This window comes from Miscanthus floridulus, chromosome 16, assembly GCF_019320115.1.
Source record: "Miscanthus floridulus cultivar M001 chromosome 16, ASM1932011v1, whole genome shotgun sequence".
NCBI lineage: Eukaryota > Viridiplantae > Streptophyta > Magnoliopsida > Poales > Poaceae > Miscanthus > Miscanthus floridulus.
This window is the reverse complement of record NC_089595.1, coordinates 96341406-96359798: the sequence shown is the minus strand read 5'-3', so window position 1 is coordinate 96359798 and position 18393 is coordinate 96341406. Positions and strand designations below refer to the sequence as shown.

Below are 18393 nucleotides of genomic sequence, written 5' to 3'. Positions count from 1 at the left end.
CAGCACCAGCCAGCCCAAACCAGCCTAGAAACCAACCAGCGAACAGGCCGGTGAACTCGTTGCTCTCCTGGCATACAGGTCCCGTCGGATCTTCTGGAGCAGGCGAAAGCAGCTGCGCAGGCAGCACCGGAGGAGATGGACGCCGACTGAAACTTTTTTGATCCAACTATATGCTCCAGGGCTTGTTTGCAAGGAAACGAATAATATTTTTTTTCTCACAATAAATCAGCATAAGTATTAATATAAACTAAATTTCAGCGAAACGAACGCGGCCTAGCTTGTTTTGTCAGCCCGATACGCGAGCAAAGCACGGTGGGATGGTCGGTGAGGCTAAAAAAAGCTTTATACATCATCCGAGCAACCTCAATAATAGGATTAACTTGCTAACTTATATGAATTTTTAAAACTAAAACCAATATATTAGCATAGAAAAACTTATAAGTATAGACACATTAATTATAAGACAGTGTATGAGTTTAGCTCTTCACGAGGAGCTATCTTATCATTTTCTCTCTTTATTTAATAAAATCTAAGCTAACTCTTTTAATATTGTTGGAGCTGCCCTCAGTGACCCTATTTGAACGCTGTTGGCGTCTAGACAACGTAGATAGGAAGGGGAGAAAGAGAAGCGTCGAAGGAGCGAAACAAGACGACGGTAGGATTAGACAAGGTATTTTTTTTATCTCATGGAACACTTTTATTGGTTAGGCCCTCTGTCCATAAAAAAAATTTAATTATAGGATATGCATGGATCAAACTAAGTTTGATCGGATTTATAGAAAATAATATTAACATTTATGTCTCTGAGTAAACTTATTATAAAAATATATTCTATAATAATTCTTATGGTATTTATTTTGTATTATGAATGTTAGTAATTTTTTTATATAATTTTAGTCAAAGTTTAAATTGATTGACTTCTAAAAAGCGATAATTACGTTCTTTCATAGACGGAGAGAGTACTTGTTAGTTAAACTTTATGAAAAAATAATAATAGTTATAGGTTAATCATGTGGGAAAATATCGTGGTGGGCTTAACTAAATACCGCTTTTTTACGGTCGGACCGGGCATAGTCGTGTTTTTCAGGTCTAGTATAAAAGAGTAGCAGTGGCCCCGGAGCGGAACCTTGACCGAGGCCATCTTTTGTTCTCCACAGACCACCATCTCCGACCCAGTGCTCCCCAGCTCTGTGGTGGCGACGACTGGGCGGCCGCCGCCCTGCGTGCTCAGGTCTCCATCTTCGTGACCTTCGCCGGCGACGAGCACCCACTACCAGGTACGCGCACCCCTTCTCTTCCGTTACTGCTGTGCGAAACCGAGCACCCAAACCCTAGCTATTTCTATTCGGATCGGATCTGATCCTGTTACAAGCGTATGCACGAAAACATTGAAGATCATGGTGCCGTTGGCCTTCTCATTGATGCCAAAGATGTCGAGGCCGCGGTACTGCAGTGCCAGAAGGACACTGATCTGGAAGGCGGTGAGGTCACGCCACATGGCGTTATTGATGAGCAGCACCGTGCGGCCGATGGACGGGCGGCGCATGAGCGCCTTGGTGGGCGTGTCCGTTGCCGGCGCCAGCCAGCTTGCCCATGGTGCAGCCAGTGATGTTGATGGGTTCAATGGTTTTCTGGACGGGTTAATCCATCCCATTTGAAACCTGTATTGCGGTTTGGTCCAAGTTGGCTTGGTGGGTTGAATGGTTTGGAACCAAACCATGAACAGGCCTACCAGTGGGAGACCACAGTCCATAACCACATTGAATTCACTAATGGTTCTATAATCGGAACTCTGCTCCCACTTGTTGGTTTGGTTGGCGTGGATGGTAGGATTCAAAGGCCACAAGGGCATGAGGTTTGCTTGTACGTTTCTGGTTTTGGCATGGTTGTGGGTTATGTGTTCATAATGGCTAATAATTTTGTGTTACATTACATAGAGTTTGTGATAATCAATCACAGTATAATGACTTATGATAGAAAATAACTATTGTAGTAAGGAGCTCTAAAAAATCCAACAATTGTATTGGAATTTTCAAGTTCTTTAATTTGGCAAATATTTGGTTTAAAAAAGTACTTTGCCAACACATCATGCACTGAGAAACTATGCAAAGTAGTAGGTTGACAAAGTATACCGGACTGTAAAATAGTGCTTGAAGCTCATGTGCTGATTACAGTAGCACACATTTTTTTCCCTGGGATTCAGCTCAAGGATTAATTTTGTTTATGCCAACGCTCTTGAGGATTTACTCAAGTTCGAGTCTTTGCTTACTCCACTAAGGATTTTCATTGTCTTATGTTCACTAAGATTTTGCTTTCTTTGGCAGGAATTTTCTATACATTTAAGATGTATAGGGCCTCGAATTTCATACCTGATCCTAATCAGGTGCTCCTGGATGCCAAGCCATTAAGGTCTTTAGCTCCAATGTTCCCTGCCCCCATGGGAGTCAATGTTAATCAATCAAGTACACCACCATTGGTCTGTGTCACTCCGGTTGGTCAATTTCCAGCAGGGTTTGGTGCAGGGAACCTTCCTGCCTTTGGATCGTTCACTACTTTCAGTGCCACTGCAAATGGTGCCATTGATGCCACCCCTATCTCTGCATACAAGACAAGGTCAAGCATATCACTTGATGGTTATGATGACCCTTACTCAGGTAACCAAGCTTTGGCATCTGAACGGAAGGCTAGGAGAGGCCGTCCTCCTGGTTCTGGTCGTGATGGCTCAAATGGTAAGGTAAAGCGCCCTAAGCCCACATACAAGAATTTTGTTGCTGGCAAAGAGCTTGCCTTTCTGTCATCTTCATCCAATCCCAGGGAGATTGTGGAAGCAGTTCACATGGCCTTTGAGGCACTCCGGCGAAGACATCTGCAGATGGATGAAACACAGGACGCTAGCAGACGTGCAGACCTGAAGGCTGGTGCCATCATGATGGCCAGTAACATCAGGGCGAATACGGGCAAGCGGGTAGGAACTGTACCTGGAGTTGAAATAGGGGATATTTTCTATTTCAGGATGGAGCTGTGTATCATTGGATTGCATGCACCTAGTATGGGAGGCATTGATTACATGACTACTAAGTTTGGAAATGATGAGGATTCTGTAGCCATATGTATCGTCTCTGCAGGAGGTTATGAGAATGAGGATGATGACACAGATGTGCTGGTGTACAGTGGTTCAGGGGGAAATAGTAGGAATACTGAAGAGAGGCATGACCAGAAGCTTGAGAGGGGTAACCTAGCTCTTGAGAGGAGTTTGCATAGGAAGAATGTGATAAGGGTTGTACGTGGCTTCAAGGATCCATTTTGCCTAACTGGGAAAATTTACATATATGATGGCCTCTACAAGATTCATGAGTCCTGGAAGGAGAAAACAAGGTCTGGTATCCATTGCTTCAAGTACAAGCTGCTACGTGAACCTGGACAGCGTGATGGAGCTGCATTATGGAAGATGACTCAGAGATGGATAGATAATCCTGCTACCAGAGGCAGTGTTCTACTAGCTGATCTGTCATCTAAGGCTGAAACTGTGCCAGTTTGTCTTGTCAATGAGGTAGACCATGAGAAAGGACCTGGACATTTCACCTATACTAATCAGGTCAAATACTTGAGGCCTCTCAGTTCTATGAAAAAGTTGCAGGGCTGTGGATGCCAGAGTGTTTGCCTGCCTGGTGATGCCAGTTGTGCTTGTGGACAACATAATGGAGGTGATTTACCCTACAGTTCATTAGGATTGTTGTCATGCCGCAAACCGATGATCTATGAATGTGGTGAATCTTGCAACTGTTCTACAAATTGCCGGAACAGAGTGACCCAAAAAGGGGCCAGGCTACATTTTGAGGTCTTCAGGACCACCAATCGAGGCTGGGGTCTTCGCTGCTGGGAACCTGTTCGTGCTGGTTCATTTATATGTGAGTATGCTGGCGAGGTCATTGATGAGCACAAAGTTAATTTGAATGATAGTGAAGATGATTACATTTTTCAAACTGTATGCCCTGGTGAGAAGACTTTAAAATGGAATTGTGGACCTGAACTGATAGGTGAAGATAGCACGTATGTATCGGCTGATGAATTTGAGCCACTGCCTATCAAGATAAGTGCAAAAAACATGGGAAATGTCTCCCGTTTCATGAACCACAGTTGCTCACCCAATGTCTTCTGGCAACCAGTTCAATATGATCATGGAGATGATGGACACCCACATATAATGTTCTTTGCACTGAAGCATATTCCACCCATGACAGAACTGACTTATGACTATGGTGTTGCCGGAGCTGAATCTAGTGGTTCAGGTTCTCGTAGAACAAAGAACTGCATGTGTGGATCACAAAACTGCCGGGGATTATTTTGATGGGTTGAGAGACTTGCTGTTTGTGGTTAATCATGCAAACCACTTTCTGCTTGGTAGGTTCTTTTCCAGATTGGTTTATTTTTTTCATCACATGTGTTTCTTCCTTTTTATGAACTAAATGAGCAAGATATAAAGTGGAATCTGTCATTATACTGTATAATCATGCAATCTGGCTTCAGTCTGGGCACCAACTAGACATGGAAATGTTTAGAAATAAATATATGATTTTGTAGTTTATGGAGTGTTGTAGGCTTGTTCTTTTCTTTATTAAAAAAATCAGCATGAAAATCAAAGCATGTTAAAAGAAACAAAAACATGAGTTTTTTTTTAATATAAATATTTGCTAGTATCTTAGCCCTTTTGATTTATCATACTCTGTCTGAAAAAGAGTGCAACTTTAGATTTGGTTGAAGTCAAACTATTTTAAGTTTAACTAAATATATAGACAGTAGTATCAGCAATTATGATTTCAAATAGGTACAAATAGTAGTATCAAAAATCATGATTTCAAATGGGTACACTATGAAAATGTATTCGATGATGAATCTAATGATACTTATTTGATACATATGATAAATATTAGTAATTTTTTGAAAAAAAAAACTTAAAATGGATCGACTAAGCACTTTAGCTTGAAGTGCACTCATTTTGGAATGGAGTGTTGGTCCCTCGCTGCCCTGCACAGGTAAGCAGTAAGCTTACCAGCACACTCATTCACTATGGCTAAAGGTAGAAGAAGAGATTGAGCTCAAGAACACACACAAACACACAATGCAGAAGCTCCAGCGCTGGCCAAGGCTCTGCCTCTGTTTGTGGCAACTGAACTGCCTTTTTGCATTGCCTTAGTGTGATATATATACAACTCATGTACCAGCTATAAGGTACAAATGAGTATGGCTAAGTACAGCCCCAACTACTCCTAGTACTAGCAGTACAATGTTTAGATCAGCCCACTACCAAGGCATGGCTGATGTACTAGCTATCAACTATTGTACTAGAGGTGGCCTATTGCCATACTGCTACAGCAGCAGAGACTGGACAGCCGAGCTGACTAGCATGATCTCCTAATCTGCAGCAAAGAGAGATTTGCGGAGCAGCAGATTATGTCTTACAATTCTTTCCCAAATGGAAAAAGTCTACTTCACCCCTCCCAACTATGGGGGGTGGTCTACATAACCCCCTCAACTATGAAACGGTCTGATTTACCCCCTGAACTTTCCAAAACCATCTATTTTACCCCCCAGACGGTTTTCATCGGCGGTTTTGGTACAGTAACGGCGGGTTTGCTACAGTGGCATGGTTTTGTCTTTTTTTTCTTATTTCCGCTGAATCTTTGAAAAATCATAGTAAATCACAGAAAAATCATAAAATGGAAAATCTAATTTTGTTGGACTCCACATGAGTAGATCTACACAGTGAACATATAATATGGTACACTTTAGCACAAAACTTTTACTGTAGATTTATATTAATTAGAAAATCTAATTTTGTCTGTAATTAATTGAAATTTATCTATAACTAAGTTATACATGGTCCAATGAGTACGAAATTTTTACTATAGTTTAAGCATATAATAATTAACCTACCATAAAAATTTCACCACAATTGGACCATAGAAGCTGCAGCTATGAATTATTCTAATTAATTACAGACAAAATTGGATTTTCCAATTAATCTAAAGCTACAGCAAAAACTTTGTACTAAAGCGTACTATATTATATGTTCACTGTGTAGATCTACTCATGTGGAGTCCAACAAAATTAGATTTTCCATTTTATGATTTTTCTGTGATTTACTATGATTTTTCAAAGATTCAGCGGAAATAAGGAAAAAGACAAAACCCTGATACTGTAGCAAAACCCTGTTACTGTAGCAAAACCGCCATTGAAACCCGCCTGGGGGGTAAAATAGACGGTTTTGGAAAGTTCAGGGGTAAATCAGATCGTTTCATAGTTGAGGGGGTTATGTAGACCACCCCCCATAGTTGGGGGTGTGGAGTAGACTTTTTCCTTTCCCAAATTGTGCTGCTAACCCGATACCTTGACCTCATCCATGCCAATCATCTTCCTCAGCTCCATGAACCGCAGGCGCCTGAGTGACTTGGTGAGAATGTCAGCGAGCTGTCTGCCGGTCTCGACAAACTCGGTGACGATCTGCCCTCCATCGGCGCAGTTCCGGAGGAAGTGGAACTTGATGTCGATGTGCTTGCTCCGGTCGTGGATGACAGGGTTCTTGGCGAGGGCAATGGTGGGCTGATTGTCCACCATCAGAGCTAGTTGGTGAGCTTCCTCGCCGGTCAGCAGCCGGCGCAGCCAGACAGCCTGGCACGCCGCCGTGGCCGCTGCGGCATACTCCGCCTCACATGTCGATAGCGCCACGATCTTTTTCTTCAGCGACTGCCAAGCAATGGGGCCTGCTCCAAGGAAGACGAGCACACCAGAGGTGCTCCGTCGACCATCAATGTCGCCCGCCATGTCTGCATCGCTGAAAAGAGTGAGCTCCGGCTCACCTTCCTCGGTCTTTGGGGGTGCCTCGCTGAAGACCATGAGCCTCAGCCCACCTTTGCCGCCGTGCTTGGGGAAGATGATCGCTTGATCAAGCGACCCCTTGATGTAGCGCTGCAGCCTCTTCACTGTTGTCCAGTGGTCTTCACGCGGGTCTTCCATGAAACGGCTGACGTACCCAACCGCGAACGCAATGTCCGGCCGGGTATGAGTGAGGTAGCGCAGCCCGCCGACGATGCTTCGGTAGCACGTCGCGTCCACCTTCGCAGCAGTGCTGTGCTTGCTCAGCTTCAGCCGCTCCTCCATCGGAGTCTCCCACGGCTTGCACTCCGCCATGCCGCCGCGCTCCAGCAACTTCTCTACATAGGCGCGCTGACCTAGGGAGATGTGCTCCTTCCCTTGCCTCACCTCAATGCCGAGGTAGTAGGAGAGCTCGCCGAGTTCGCTCATTTTGAAACGAGCAGCCATCTCGCACTTGAAGTGATCGATGTCCTCTGCGCGCGAACTGGTGACAATCAAGTCATCCATGTACATGCCGACGACGAGCTCCTCCTTCCCCCGTCACCGCGTGTAGAGCGCGTGCTCTATGGCGCAGCGGGTGAACCCAAGCTCGCCCAAAGTGGCGTTGAGCTTGGCGTTCCACGCCATAGGGGCCTGCTGCAGCCCGTAGAGCGCCTTGCGCATCTTGAGCACCTTGTGCTCAGCGCCCTTGACGGCGAAGCCCGGAGCTTGTTTGATGAAGACTATCTCCGCGAGCTCGCCGTTGAGGAACGCAGACTTGACGTCGAGGTGGTGGACGCGCCAATCCTTGCTGCTGCCATGGCCAACAGCAAGTGAACGGACTCCATTCGCGTCACCGGAGCAAAGACTTCCTCGAAGTCGATGCCCTCACACTGCACGAAGCTGTGGGCAACAAGCCAAGCCTTGTACTTGACAATGGTGCGGCGTTCGTCCCACTTCACCTTGTAGACCCATTTCAGCCCAATTGGCCTGCAGCCCGCCGGCGGCTCAACCAACTCCCAGGTGTGGTTGTTCTCGATGGCCTTCATCTCTTCCAACATCGCCCGGCGCCAATTGGCGTCGCGTTCAACCACTATGAACGTCGGTGGCTACTCTGCACTAACAAGGAGCAGCTCTGGGTCGTCGAGAAACTGACTGGCCAACCCAGGAGCTCCCCCTTCGACGACGATGTTGTCCACCCGCCTGAACCGGACCTTCACCGTGCCGCTCACGTTGTCGTCGAGCTTAGAGAAGGCTGCCTTGGAGCCTGTCATGTGGTTGCTGGCGCCGGAGTCCAGGTACCACCGCTGCTCCTGCTCGCTACCCACACGTCCGAGGTGGACTTGGGCGCGCGGTTCGTCGAGGTTGACAACCTTTAGAGCCTTGGCCTTCTTCTCCTGCTTGCGGTTTGGGCACTTCTTTGCCCAATGGCCGCGTTGGGGTCGACCTTCTTCTTCTTGTACGAAGGAGCCTTGCCACGACGCTTGCCGTCGCCACTGCGGTTGGAGGAGGATTCCCCGGACTTCTTCTCCTTCATCCGGGCAGTCCACTCCTCTGTCAGCAACAGCTTGCCGCTGTCCGTCGTTGCTGTGGCCTGCTCCATGCGCTCATCCACTGCCCGCAGACGGCCGGTCACATCCTCAATGGTGAGGGTGGACAGGTCCAGCATCGTCTCTATGAAGAGAGCGGTCTGGATGTACTTCACCGGTACGGAGTGGAGGTACTTGGAGACCGCCTCTTCTTTGTCGATGGTGATGCCGTGGCTCCCCAACTTGCTGATGAGAGACAGCAGACGGAGGGAGAAGTCCTCCACCGACTCACTATCCTTGAACTTGAGGTTGCCGTACTCCTGTTTCAGTAGCTGGGCCGTCGCCTTTTTTGCGTGATCGCAGCCGACACGCATCGCTGCAATGGCCTCCCACACCTCCTTAGCAGTCTTCTTCGCCCCTAACGGCTCTCTGTACTCCGCTGGCACAGCAGCGAGGATAGCCTCCAACGCTGACACGTCGTCTTCTTCGTTGTCGGTGCCCTTGTGAATGGCGTTCCAGAGTCGTCGGCCTCTGAGCTTGACCTTCATGGTCATCGCCCACTCGCTATAGTTGGTGCGAGTCAGCGTCGGCCAACTGGTGCCGCTGACCTCCCGCACCGTGCGCACGACGACCTCCTGTAGTGGCTGGGCAGCCCCAGCAGCGTCGCCCGTGTCCGAGCCATCACCCGCCATCACTGGCGGTTAGTTTGGCGACGCTGTACTGCTCCGATACCACTTGTTGGTCTCTCACTGCCCTGCACAGGTAAGCAGTAAGCTTACCAGCACACTCACTCACTATGGCTAGAGGTAGAAGAAGAGATTGAGCTCAAGAACACACACAAACACACAATGCAGAAGCTCCAGCGCTGGCCAAGGCTCTGCCTCTGGTTGTGGCAACTGAACTGCCCTTTTGCATTGCCTTAGTGTGATATATTTACAACTCATGTACCAGCTATAAGGTACAAATGAGTATGGCTGAGTACAGCCCCAACTACTCCTAGTACTAGCAGTACAATGTTTAGATCATCCCACTACCAAGACATGGTTGATGTAGTAGCTATCAACTATTGTACTAGAGGTGGCCTATTGCCATACTACTATAGCAGCAGAGACTGGACAGCCGAGCTGACCAACATGATCTCCTAATCTGCAGCAAAGAGAGATTTGGGGAGCAGCAGATTATGTCTTACATGGAGTAGGTCAGAATATTTCTGTAGGTTTCATGATGAGTAAGCTGAGAAGAAGTTTGGAAGTTTCCATTTGCATTTTGTTCCTGAAACAAAGCCACCCTGCATGGTACACCGCAAATGCTGATTGTATACAACATGTTGCTCCCTGAAGTCCTACTTTTTTGACTCAGTATAGCTGTTATTCATGAAATGACGCCTTTTAGCACAGAATCAAGCATTTATCTTCCCTCAGCACCAGTTTTGCTTTTATATTTGTATTGAATAAGTTAATTTTGGAGATGGTCATGTAGGGGGGGGGGGGGGGGGGGGGGGGGGGGGGGGGTGATGGCTTAAACTCTGTTCTTTTCTTCGTTTCAGAAAAATGCTGCACATGTTGCCTGTTCTTTGCCCAGCATTACGCTACTATGTTTAAGTTTTAACTCGTATAACTTGTTGGTGGGTGAAATCTGTCTGACATCTTACTCTGTGGTGTATTATTATTTCTTTTACAGATCCTTTCTACGGAAGCAAATTTAGTCTCCGGATGATATGACATTATGCCAATTGCCATGTGTACTGTGAAGACAGTAAGCTGTTGTCGAACTGTAGAATTTCTGTCGCTCTGCACTGCATGGTGGTCGTTTTCCCACCATTTGCTCGGATGTTTATGGGGGCGTGGATTGATGTATTGCTTGTGCTAATCTTGTCCACCAATTGCACCGGTATTTGTAGACTTGTTATCAGCCCTGTTTGCGCTGGACACCTGGTTGTTAGCTGTGACTCCTTGGGTCTGATCATGTTAATTATCCTGGTTTAGGACCATGTTGCTATCGACTCGAATTTTTCGCTTCCCTTGCCTTTTTCATGTGGTGCATTGTGGCCTATGTCCAGAAATGTTCAGGTGTATGCTGAGTGCCCAGGTAGGGACCAAAGGATGCAGTTGATGCAATTTGGAACCAGGTTTCCTTGTGGGCGCCAGCGAATGGAATCTGGTGCGAGAGGTGCAGCTGGTGACCTCGTGGGAGCAGACAGCTTCTGCCTTCTGATGCTTCTCCGGTTTGGCTGTGACCCAGTACCGCCGCGGCTTCTCTTGTGACGGTCAAGCGGTCGCTCGTGTAGATTTGCGCTCCGAGCTGAAAGCGATATCCGAATGTGCGAGGGGGAAATCCGCACCTCCGGGCTACGGCCTACGGCAGCGTTGTCGTTGGCGTCGACGCAGCCGGGCACGCGCGTCCCTCTCACTCTCACATCACCTGGAGATCTGGCATGCATGATCATCATGGATTGGTTGCCGACGATTGTGCATCGTCCCCAGCCAGCCACGAGAAGCATTCTGGCAGGAACTGCCATCCAACGTGGCTGGTACACCGTAACTGCGAGATCCGCGGTCCTCGTGCATACACGAGTCCGGCCCCGGACCCGGACCCGCGTGGCCTGGGCCTGGCCAGCTCGTCCGCGGCCCGCCCTCTGCGCCCCTAGCGCCGTCCCGTCCCGTCCCGTCCCCCGCGTCCGCGTCGCGTTGCGTCGCCGAGACAAATTCTCAAACCGGCCGGCAAACCTACGTCCCACGCATCGGCATCGCATTTACGTCCTCCAACCGCTCGCTTGCGCCCACCGCAAGACCGCAACGCGCCGTGACGCCACCGCTTTTTCGCTTTTCCGACTGCTGGTTCCGCTTTCTGAGTAGGCGCTGGGGCGAGCCTCGGTCTCGACGGACGCAGCCGTCACCGGCCATGGGCGCTGCCGCCGCCGCCGCCGCCGCCTGTTCTCTTCCCCTCGGCCACACGTCATCATCCGCTGCGGCTGTAGGGCCGCGATGAGTCCGGCGGTTCGGGTGGGGAACCCGCGCGGGCCCGGTCCGGGCGCCGCGGTGGTGGCGGAGGAGGAGGAGGAGGCGGCGGCGGTCGCGTGGCGGGAGCTGCGCGGCAAGGCCGCGGAGTTCGCGGCCGCGGCTGAGGAACGGGTGACCCTGGCCCGCCGCATCGAGGCCGCGCTCCAGGTGCGTCCGTGCCACGCCCGCAAATGGCTTGAGCCAATCGCCCCCTTCTGCCACGACCTGGTTTGATTTATTATTATTTTTTTTGTTCGTATGGTTTGGTGCTCGGGCAGGTAAGGAGGGAGGCACTGCGACAGGCGGAGGAACTGGACGAGCTGAGGCGGAGAGTGGACCTCCAGCAAGCGCGTCTGGAGGCGGCCGTCGTCGGCCGGAGGCGGGCGCTCGAGGGCGTGGAGCGGGGGAAGGAGCGGCTGCAGGAGCAGATCGAGCGGGTGCTGCCGCTGTCGAGGGCCCTCACCGCCGCGCACCATCGATTGCAGGTAATATAAGCAATCCGTCTGCGCGACGCGACATGCTGCGAGATTGAGTTGAGCCATTGTGGGTAGCTGCATTTTATAAATTAGGGCGTCTGCTGATTTCAGGAAGCCAAGGAGGCGTTGTCGGGAGACAAATTCAGACTTAAGGATCTGCAGAGGCTGCTTAGGACGAGGCAGCAGTGCATGGTTAGCCAGGTTGCTGGTTTGTACCCTGTGAAAGTCTTCCATGATCTTCCAAGACATGTGGAAAACCCTTGTGCTGATACTAATGGTGAGAATCCATTACTCCCATGCCTCTCTTCAAGAACAATGTTTTATGGTATATGCATGACTTTAGTGCACATGCCCCTTCGAGAGAAAAAAACATCGCAGCCAAATAGTTTCATTGCCTTTTGACACATGATAAGCTGTATTACCGGCTTTACTCAACAGCCTCAATCTGTTATGATCGCTCTCTGCACCCCAAAGATTGGGATAACTGAAGGGTCACAGCTCCTGCTGGGTGGAGGAATTTTGTCGGATAAGTCCTATAGGAACTTTTTCCTTTGTGTCCCTTTGGAACAAATGATTGGACATCCAAAAATCCTACAAAATACAAAATTCCTATGCAATGGCTCAGTCCATAGAAATTTTGGAGAAAATTAATGTGAGGTCCAACCTCTTGGAAACTCTCCCTCTCCTTAAATTCTCATGTTGTATCCAAATGTTTTGTTTGAATTTTTCTAGAATTATAAATTCATGTAGGAATCAGGATTGAAATTAGCAACCAACCTTAATTCCTGCGTTATGCATTCCAAAGAGCCCCTCATTCAAAATTCCATCTCAGTTCTTATACAATTTTGCTTGGGACATTCCTATTTAAGGTTCTATGTTAAACATCTTCATGATGCATACTACAAGAGAAATTTAGAGTGAGGGTAATGATTCCTAAATCGCCTTTTCAAACCATTTTATGAGATGACAGAACAATTTCAGGGGAGCATGGAACACTTCCAGAGGAAAATGGAATGTTTTCAGGTGGAAACGGAACACATTTACCCACCATTCTCAAATCTCCACAAGCACGTGTCTGGACATTTTTTGGCTGGGACATTATGAAGCATAAAATGAAGCAAAAAAGTTACAGGAACAAGGAGCTTCAGAGGTCCGCAGCTGTTCTGGGATATGCAGCACATGTAAGTTTTTCCTACGAGGTATTTCTTCTGTGCAGTATAAACATCCCTACTTAAGGCCACCTTTGGAACACAGGAATTTCATAGGAATCATGTAGGAATTTCACAGGAATCAGTTCATTTTTACAGGAAAAACGCTGGAAACTGGACCCCCCCCCTGCAATCTGAAGGGAGCCTTAGTTGATCTTATTGTCATGCTCATGCTGAAGGGAGAAAATATAAGACAATAATTTGCACTGTCAAACCTTCAGCCTGTTCGTTTGGCTGTGGCTTGTCGTAAACGATCGTAAATTTTCAGCCAGAACAGTATTTTTCTCTCACACAAACCAGCCAGCAGTACTTCTTCACGAACCAGCAACCATACGAACTAGCCAGCCGAACAGGCTGCTTATATTGCTTTGGACGCAGAATATGCTATAAAATATAGTACTGATTGTAGAAAAGATCAATTTAAGATAATTCAGTTTTCATATATTACTTTGCAATGTTACAACTTGAGTTTTGTGTCTAAAGTTTTGGGCTGTTGCAAATCACAGCATTAAGTATCCATAAAGCATAAACAATGATAGGAGTACAATTGCTTCTGCCTATTTATGATACTTAATGCCATCACGAGGGTTAGAAACTCAGAATCACTACTTGCTTATTTATTTGTTTGTAGGCAGTCTTGCTCATAGCTTGCTATCTTGATGTTCCCCTCCGATATCCCTTGCGCTTTGGAGGATCCCGATCTTATGTGAGCGATCGCTTGCCTTCAGCTGATACAGCATCGGCTGCTTCAGCAAGTACCAGGAACATCGAATCAGAACTAACAGAGTACCCCCTTTTCCTGGAATGCCAAGAAGACGACTCCACTAGTGCCTCCTATGCCATTTATTTGTTGCACAAGGTGTGTATTCCCCAGTGAATCTTGTACCATACCTGCTATGTTTCCTGATGCAATGCTGTTTGATCTAGTCTTGGATGTGCAAAATCTGAGACTGTTACTTTCATTTTTCACGTGGATGATTAGGATACGGAGCAGCTTCTGAACTATGTTGGAGCAGAGAGCTGTGGAAGGCACGTGTTTGGTAACCTGCGAGAACTTCTTAGGATCATACAGTCTGATGAGTTTGTGTACAGATGATGGATCCAGTCCATGTGGTTTTGATGTGCTTATGGTGTAGAGGTGTTATACAGATGTAAGTAGGTGTTTTTCTTTTCTCTTCTTTCGTGTGATTCTTGCCCTCTTTCGCTGCGCTAGGTTTTTTGTATGTGCAGGAAATAGGCAATTAGGGTTTTCTAGAGAAATGAAATGTACCCACACATATGGCTTCTTGCATCATCTCATTCAAGAAAGATGGTCCAATCTAAAGTCCTACGACCACTGGGTCTGTCTCCTTAACAAGCAAGTGACTGATATTTAGATTATCCAATAAGTCACATTTTTCAATAATTGGATTCAAATTCAACAACTCATATTCATTTTAGTTTGTGCTCTGTTGTGCTGTGAATTAATGCTCTGCTCTAGTGGCTGACAAGTTAGACGCTTTACCACGTTTTGTAACCCAGTTGATATCGGACCCTTTTGTAGGTTGTTCTGTTTTGGCCCGATTGCAGCCCCAATTGCCTATGGATCTGTTAACAACACTAGCTGTTGTTTTTTGAACTTTCTAAGATCTGGGCTATGAGTTTTTGCTATGATCGGTAGCCATTGCTCTAGACTAGAAGTGCTGCCGAGCACTCCCTTTGTACATGAAATGTACAAGTATTTATACCTTGAGTTCACAAACTAGGAAAGAAAACTAAATTGACTCTGGATTGTAGCCATTATGTACTGTTTTTTACCACACGATATGGGCCAGCACGTGAAGTGAAAACAATGGAAAATAGACACAAGAAAAAACAAGAAAAAGAAGAAGGAATCTGGTGGGAGAAACAGGGAGCATGTATCAGGTAAAAAATAGTCCATATTTTGACAATGGCGTAAATTCTCTAAAAACATAACGGATGCTTTATGAAACTTGGCAAACCAATAGAAGTGCTTTGGTAAAAGTTGAGTTTCTGCGTGAGTCAGTTAGAACTTACGTAGAAAGCATGGTGCTAGAATTGCGTGGAATATAATGTAGTTTACCACAACAAGTTTATGACGATTTACCAGATTATAATAATACCCAGAAGAGTTAAAGATACCTGGATACAAAAGAAGAGAAACAGATACGTGGGTCCTGCACTCCTGCTTCCATCCATCTCCGATGTACTGATCCCCTTCTTCTATAAATAATTCCCCACACCGGCCCGGTCAAAATCACAAGCTAGAGTCCCGCCCCATTCCAAAGCACTCCGCCATGACGAAACCCACCGCTGGCTTCCAGACGCCGCGCCCTTCCTCCCTTCGCTCCTCCTCCACCGCCGGCGCCCGCTCCTCCGCAGCGAAGCTCGTGGTCGCCAGCGCCGTCCCCCGGGACCTCGCCTCCAACACCAGGGTAATAACCCCAACGATCAATACGCACACCTCCTCCTCTCGCCTTAGCACCCGTGTCTCACTTACTAACTCGGCCTCGTCTTTTTCCTGTGCTGATCAGGTGGTGCGCAAGTGCCTGGACTACGATGGCGACTCCACCCTCCCTGCTTCCGCAGCCCCCACGCCGCCGCTGGATGACGTGCTGGAGAACGACCTCGCACCTCTGCTGGACCTGCCAGACCCTGAAGTCTCCGGCGACTCCTCCTCCTCCTCCGTCATCTTCGCTGCTCCGGATGACGCGGTGATAGCTTCCGCCGACTCCTCTGTCACCGAGGTTGGGATATCGACTCGTTTCAATTCGAATTGCTTCCGAATGTTTCGTTAGTGCTGTATACGAATTTGGGGTGCGGGTTGTATTTAGGTTTCCGTTTGATCGGTGCTACTGCAATATCTGTGGTCCTTGTACCATTTGAATTTGAGTTCCAACATCTTCGCTGCTCTGGATGAGGTGATAGCTCCCGGTGAGTCCTGTGTCACCGAGGTTGGGATATCAACTCGTTTCAGTTCGAATTGCTTCTGAAAATTGGTTAGTGCTGCATGCGATTTTTGGAGGCGGGTCATATTTTGGTTTTCCGTTTGATCGGTGCTACGAATTTGGTCTCCAGTTTTGGCGTTTCAAATTTGGGAAATCGACCTGAAACCTTTTGATACATGTCCTCATTGGTGCCACGCCAGTTTCCGACGGAAATGCAGTTCTAGCGTTCGTTTTCAAATCTGGCAGTCGTCTAGTTCGTGCTGGGGTTTTCAATGCGGGACCTCGTCTGAGGGGTCTCTGTTTGGATTTGGAATGTCCGCATTTGAATTTCAGTTCCTTCTATAGGTTCGAAACTCCGAGTTTTGGAGAGTGGCGCTGGAATTTTGGGCGCGATGTGATGAGGTATTCCACCAACGAGTTTCGAAACTTTGATTTGAATGCCTTTGTGTTTCGAATTTCTTGATTCGTTATCTGATTTTGATGCGTTATCCATCTAGTGAGTTGGGCGATTTAATTTACACATCACATTGATCTTATTGGGCCACTCTTTATCTTCTGTTTTTGTCCTTTTTGAATGGTTAATCTTCTGTGTTTGTCCTTTTTGAGTGATTATTAATGGGTTTTTAAAACTGTCAACTCCTGTTTGTGAATCCACAGGTCGCCGCGCCCACCGACTCCACCGCCGACAGCGACGCACCGCTCCCGGAGCAAATCAAGTCCGTCATGTCCGAGCTGCATGCCGCCGCCAGCCTCAGCCCGCGCTCCAAGCGCCTCCTCACGGCGCTCGCCGAGGCCGCTAGCGCCGAGCTCACCCCCACGACGACCACCGCACGCCGCCTCCGTCGCGCCACCTTCTGGGGCAAGGTGCGCGTGGCGGTCCTCGCCGCGACGGTCACCACCGTGGCCGCCATCGACGTCGCGCTCGCCGCTTACCTCTACGCGCGCCGCGTCAACGACCGGTACCACGTCATGCCCCCCACCTGATCCCACAGCACCCCGCACCCCGACCGCCGCCGCCCGTGCGCCTCGACCTCGATCGTCCAGACGAAACTGTGATCGCTCCCTCCGTGTCCCTGCTGCAGTTGTTTAGTTCTAATTCTGGCTACTGATTTATGTTGCGAGTAGCGCATTGCATTGCACCATTAAGACATTAGCATTGGTGGTACCCTGGTATAGGTCACAGAAGTATGTTCAGAAGAGAGTGATTAATGGGTGTTTGTGTGGTTCGGTTAACTGTATGAAGTTGATCGCACTGTTCGGTATCATCGCCTCGTTGGCTAATTGTTAGTGCTCTGATAATCACATTAAAGTATTCAAATCGGACGCTCCAGATATTTGCATTTTTTTTCTCACGCTACTTAAGCAACATCATAAAAAACATTTAAATTATAAAACAGCCTCAAGTGTCATTCTAAAAAAGAGTGGCATTCTAGATCTAAATAAAATCAACTTTCTAAGTTTGATTAATAAACTTGTAGAAAGAAGTATCTACATTTATATGCAAATAGATTTACTATAAAAATATATATACTCCTTTCATTCTAAATTATAAAACATTTTAGCTTTTTTATATGCATAGTTTTTACTATACATTTAGATATACACTATATCTAAGTACATAGCAAAAGTACTGTATCTAGAAAAGATAAAATATCTTATAATTTACAACAGAGAGAGTACTTATTACCATCATAAATATTAGAGCAATCATAAAAAATACTATAGGATTGAACCTTTATTCCATTACCCCCCCCCCCCCCCCCCTCCCCTCACCCGCCCACCGACACGCATATTTTTTTAAGATTGTTTAGCCCCATTGGAAATGGAGAAAAAACATAGGAACTTTAAAAAGGATTCAATTTTTGTAGAAAAAATCACTATGAGGCTCTTTGGAACAAAAGAACGCTTCCGAACAATTTTTTTTGAAATTATATGGATTGGACCCTTCTACACACATTTCAAGTGCATTAATTTTATAGAAATTTCACAAAAAAACATAAGAAATAGGAAAAATTCTCACAATCAAAGGGACCTAAAGGAATTTTAGATGAAAATAAACATGAGCACCAATCTCATTGTTTCGTTTCCAATGTTTTTCCTAAATTGCTTCCAAATGCATCTTCTCAAACTTTTATTTGTTACGAAATCCCGTAGGATTTGAAGGATTCCTATATGTTGTGTTTTGCCAATCTTTTGTTCGAAAGAGGGACTCAGTGTGCAAGACCATGGACTGTGCAGTGTACTGAACTGAACCGCATTTTTGTGTTCTGAAGCCCTGTAAGAGATGGATGTCATTTTCTGGGACCTGTGTGGCATTTGTGTTGTGTTCAGATCAAACAAGATCAGGGCCTGGGCGCGTGGGCGTGGGCTCGTCCGGTCCC

At 47.1% G+C, this 18393-nt stretch overlaps 5 protein-coding genes across 6 annotated transcripts; 3 read left to right on the top strand and 2 right to left on the bottom strand.

Moving 5' to 3' along the window:
* The first annotated feature begins 1137 nt into the window (after nucleotides 1-1137).
* On the top strand, nucleotides 1138-10414 carry LOC136513747 (histone-lysine N-methyltransferase, H3 lysine-9 specific SUVH1-like). The gene is made up of 3 exons (XM_066507712.1): nucleotides 1138-1277; nucleotides 2325-4401; nucleotides 10062-10414. The coding sequence occupies exon 2, from the start codon at nucleotides 2345-2347 to the stop codon at nucleotides 4346-4348; it is 2004 nt and encodes a 667-aa protein (XP_066363809.1). The 5' UTR covers nucleotides 1138-1277; nucleotides 2325-2344; the 3' UTR covers nucleotides 4349-4401; nucleotides 10062-10414.
* On the bottom strand, nucleotides 6376-7386 carry LOC136511071 (uncharacterized mitochondrial protein AtMg00810-like). Its single transcript, XM_066505294.1, has one exon. The coding sequence runs from the start codon at nucleotides 7384-7386 to the stop codon at nucleotides 6376-6378; it is 1011 nt and encodes a 336-aa protein (XP_066361391.1).
* On the bottom strand, nucleotides 7962-9073 carry LOC136511070 (uncharacterized). Its single transcript, XM_066505293.1, has 2 exons — nucleotides 8300-9073; nucleotides 7962-8249 (listed from the first exon to the last, which is right to left on the bottom strand). Exons 1-2 carry the CDS (start codon nucleotides 9071-9073, stop codon nucleotides 7962-7964), a joined length of 1062 nt encoding a protein of 353 aa, XP_066361390.1.
* Nucleotides 10415-10845: 431 nt separating the features above from the next.
* On the top strand, nucleotides 10846-14480 carry LOC136513748 (vacuolar protein sorting 38-like). Its single transcript, XM_066507713.1, has 6 exons — nucleotides 10846-11548; nucleotides 11659-11865; nucleotides 11968-12133; nucleotides 12838-13037; nucleotides 13696-13923; nucleotides 14047-14480. Exons 1-6 carry the CDS (start codon nucleotides 11366-11368, stop codon nucleotides 14158-14160), a joined length of 1098 nt encoding a protein of 365 aa, XP_066363810.1. The 5' UTR covers nucleotides 10846-11365; the 3' UTR covers nucleotides 14161-14480.
* Nucleotides 14481-14622: 142 nt separating this feature from the next.
* Nucleotides 14623-17320, top strand: LOC136513749 (uncharacterized). Of its 2 annotated transcripts, XM_066507714.1 has the most exons (4): nucleotides 14623-15499; nucleotides 15599-15811; nucleotides 16358-16414; nucleotides 16670-17320. In XM_066507714.1, exons 1-4 carry the CDS (start codon nucleotides 15362-15364, stop codon nucleotides 16994-16996), a joined length of 735 nt encoding a protein of 244 aa, XP_066363811.1. In that variant the 5' UTR covers nucleotides 14623-15361; the 3' UTR covers nucleotides 16997-17320. The 2 variants fall into 2 exon arrangements, with proteins under 2 accessions (XP_066363811.1, XP_066363812.1); XM_066507715.1 differs by lacking the exon at nucleotides 16358-16414.
* Nucleotides 17321-18393: the final 1073 nt, after the last annotated feature.

Excerpts from the sequence above, each read along its gene's own strand:
- LOC136513749 (XM_066507714.1), top strand. The coding sequence starts at position 15,362 with ATGACGAAACCCACCGCTGGCTTCCAGACGCCGCGCCCTTCCTCCCTT. Across the intron at positions 15,500-15,598 it reads ACCTCGCCTCCAACACCAGG|GTGGTGCGCAAGTGCCTGGA; the intron begins GTAATAACCCCA and ends TGTGCTGATCAG. Across the intron at positions 16,415-16,669 it reads TTTGGGCGCGATGTGATGAG|GTCGCCGCGCCCACCGACTC; the intron begins GTATTCCACCAA and ends GTGAATCCACAG.
- LOC136511071 (XM_066505294.1), bottom strand. The coding sequence starts at position 7,386 with ATGTACATGGATGACTTGATTGTCACCAGTTCGCGCGCAGAGGACATC.
- LOC136511070 (XM_066505293.1), bottom strand. The coding sequence starts at position 9,073 with ATGGCGGGTGATGGCTCGGACACGGGCGACGCTGCTGGGGCTGCCCAG. Across the intron at positions 8,250-8,299 it reads CTTCGTACAAGAAGAAGAAG|GAGAAGAAGGCCAAGGCTCT; the intron begins GTCGACCCCAAC and ends AACCGCAAGCAG.
- LOC136513747 (XM_066507712.1), top strand. The coding sequence starts at position 2,345 with ATGTATAGGGCCTCGAATTTCATACCTGATCCTAATCAGGTGCTCCTG.
- LOC136513748 (XM_066507713.1), top strand. The coding sequence starts at position 11,366 with ATGAGTCCGGCGGTTCGGGTGGGGAACCCGCGCGGGCCCGGTCCGGGC. Across the intron at positions 11,549-11,658 it reads GCATCGAGGCCGCGCTCCAG|GTAAGGAGGGAGGCACTGCG; the intron begins GTGCGTCCGTGC and ends GTGCTCGGGCAG. Across the intron at positions 13,924-14,046 it reads CCATTTATTTGTTGCACAAG|GATACGGAGCAGCTTCTGAA; the intron begins GTGTGTATTCCC and ends GTGGATGATTAG.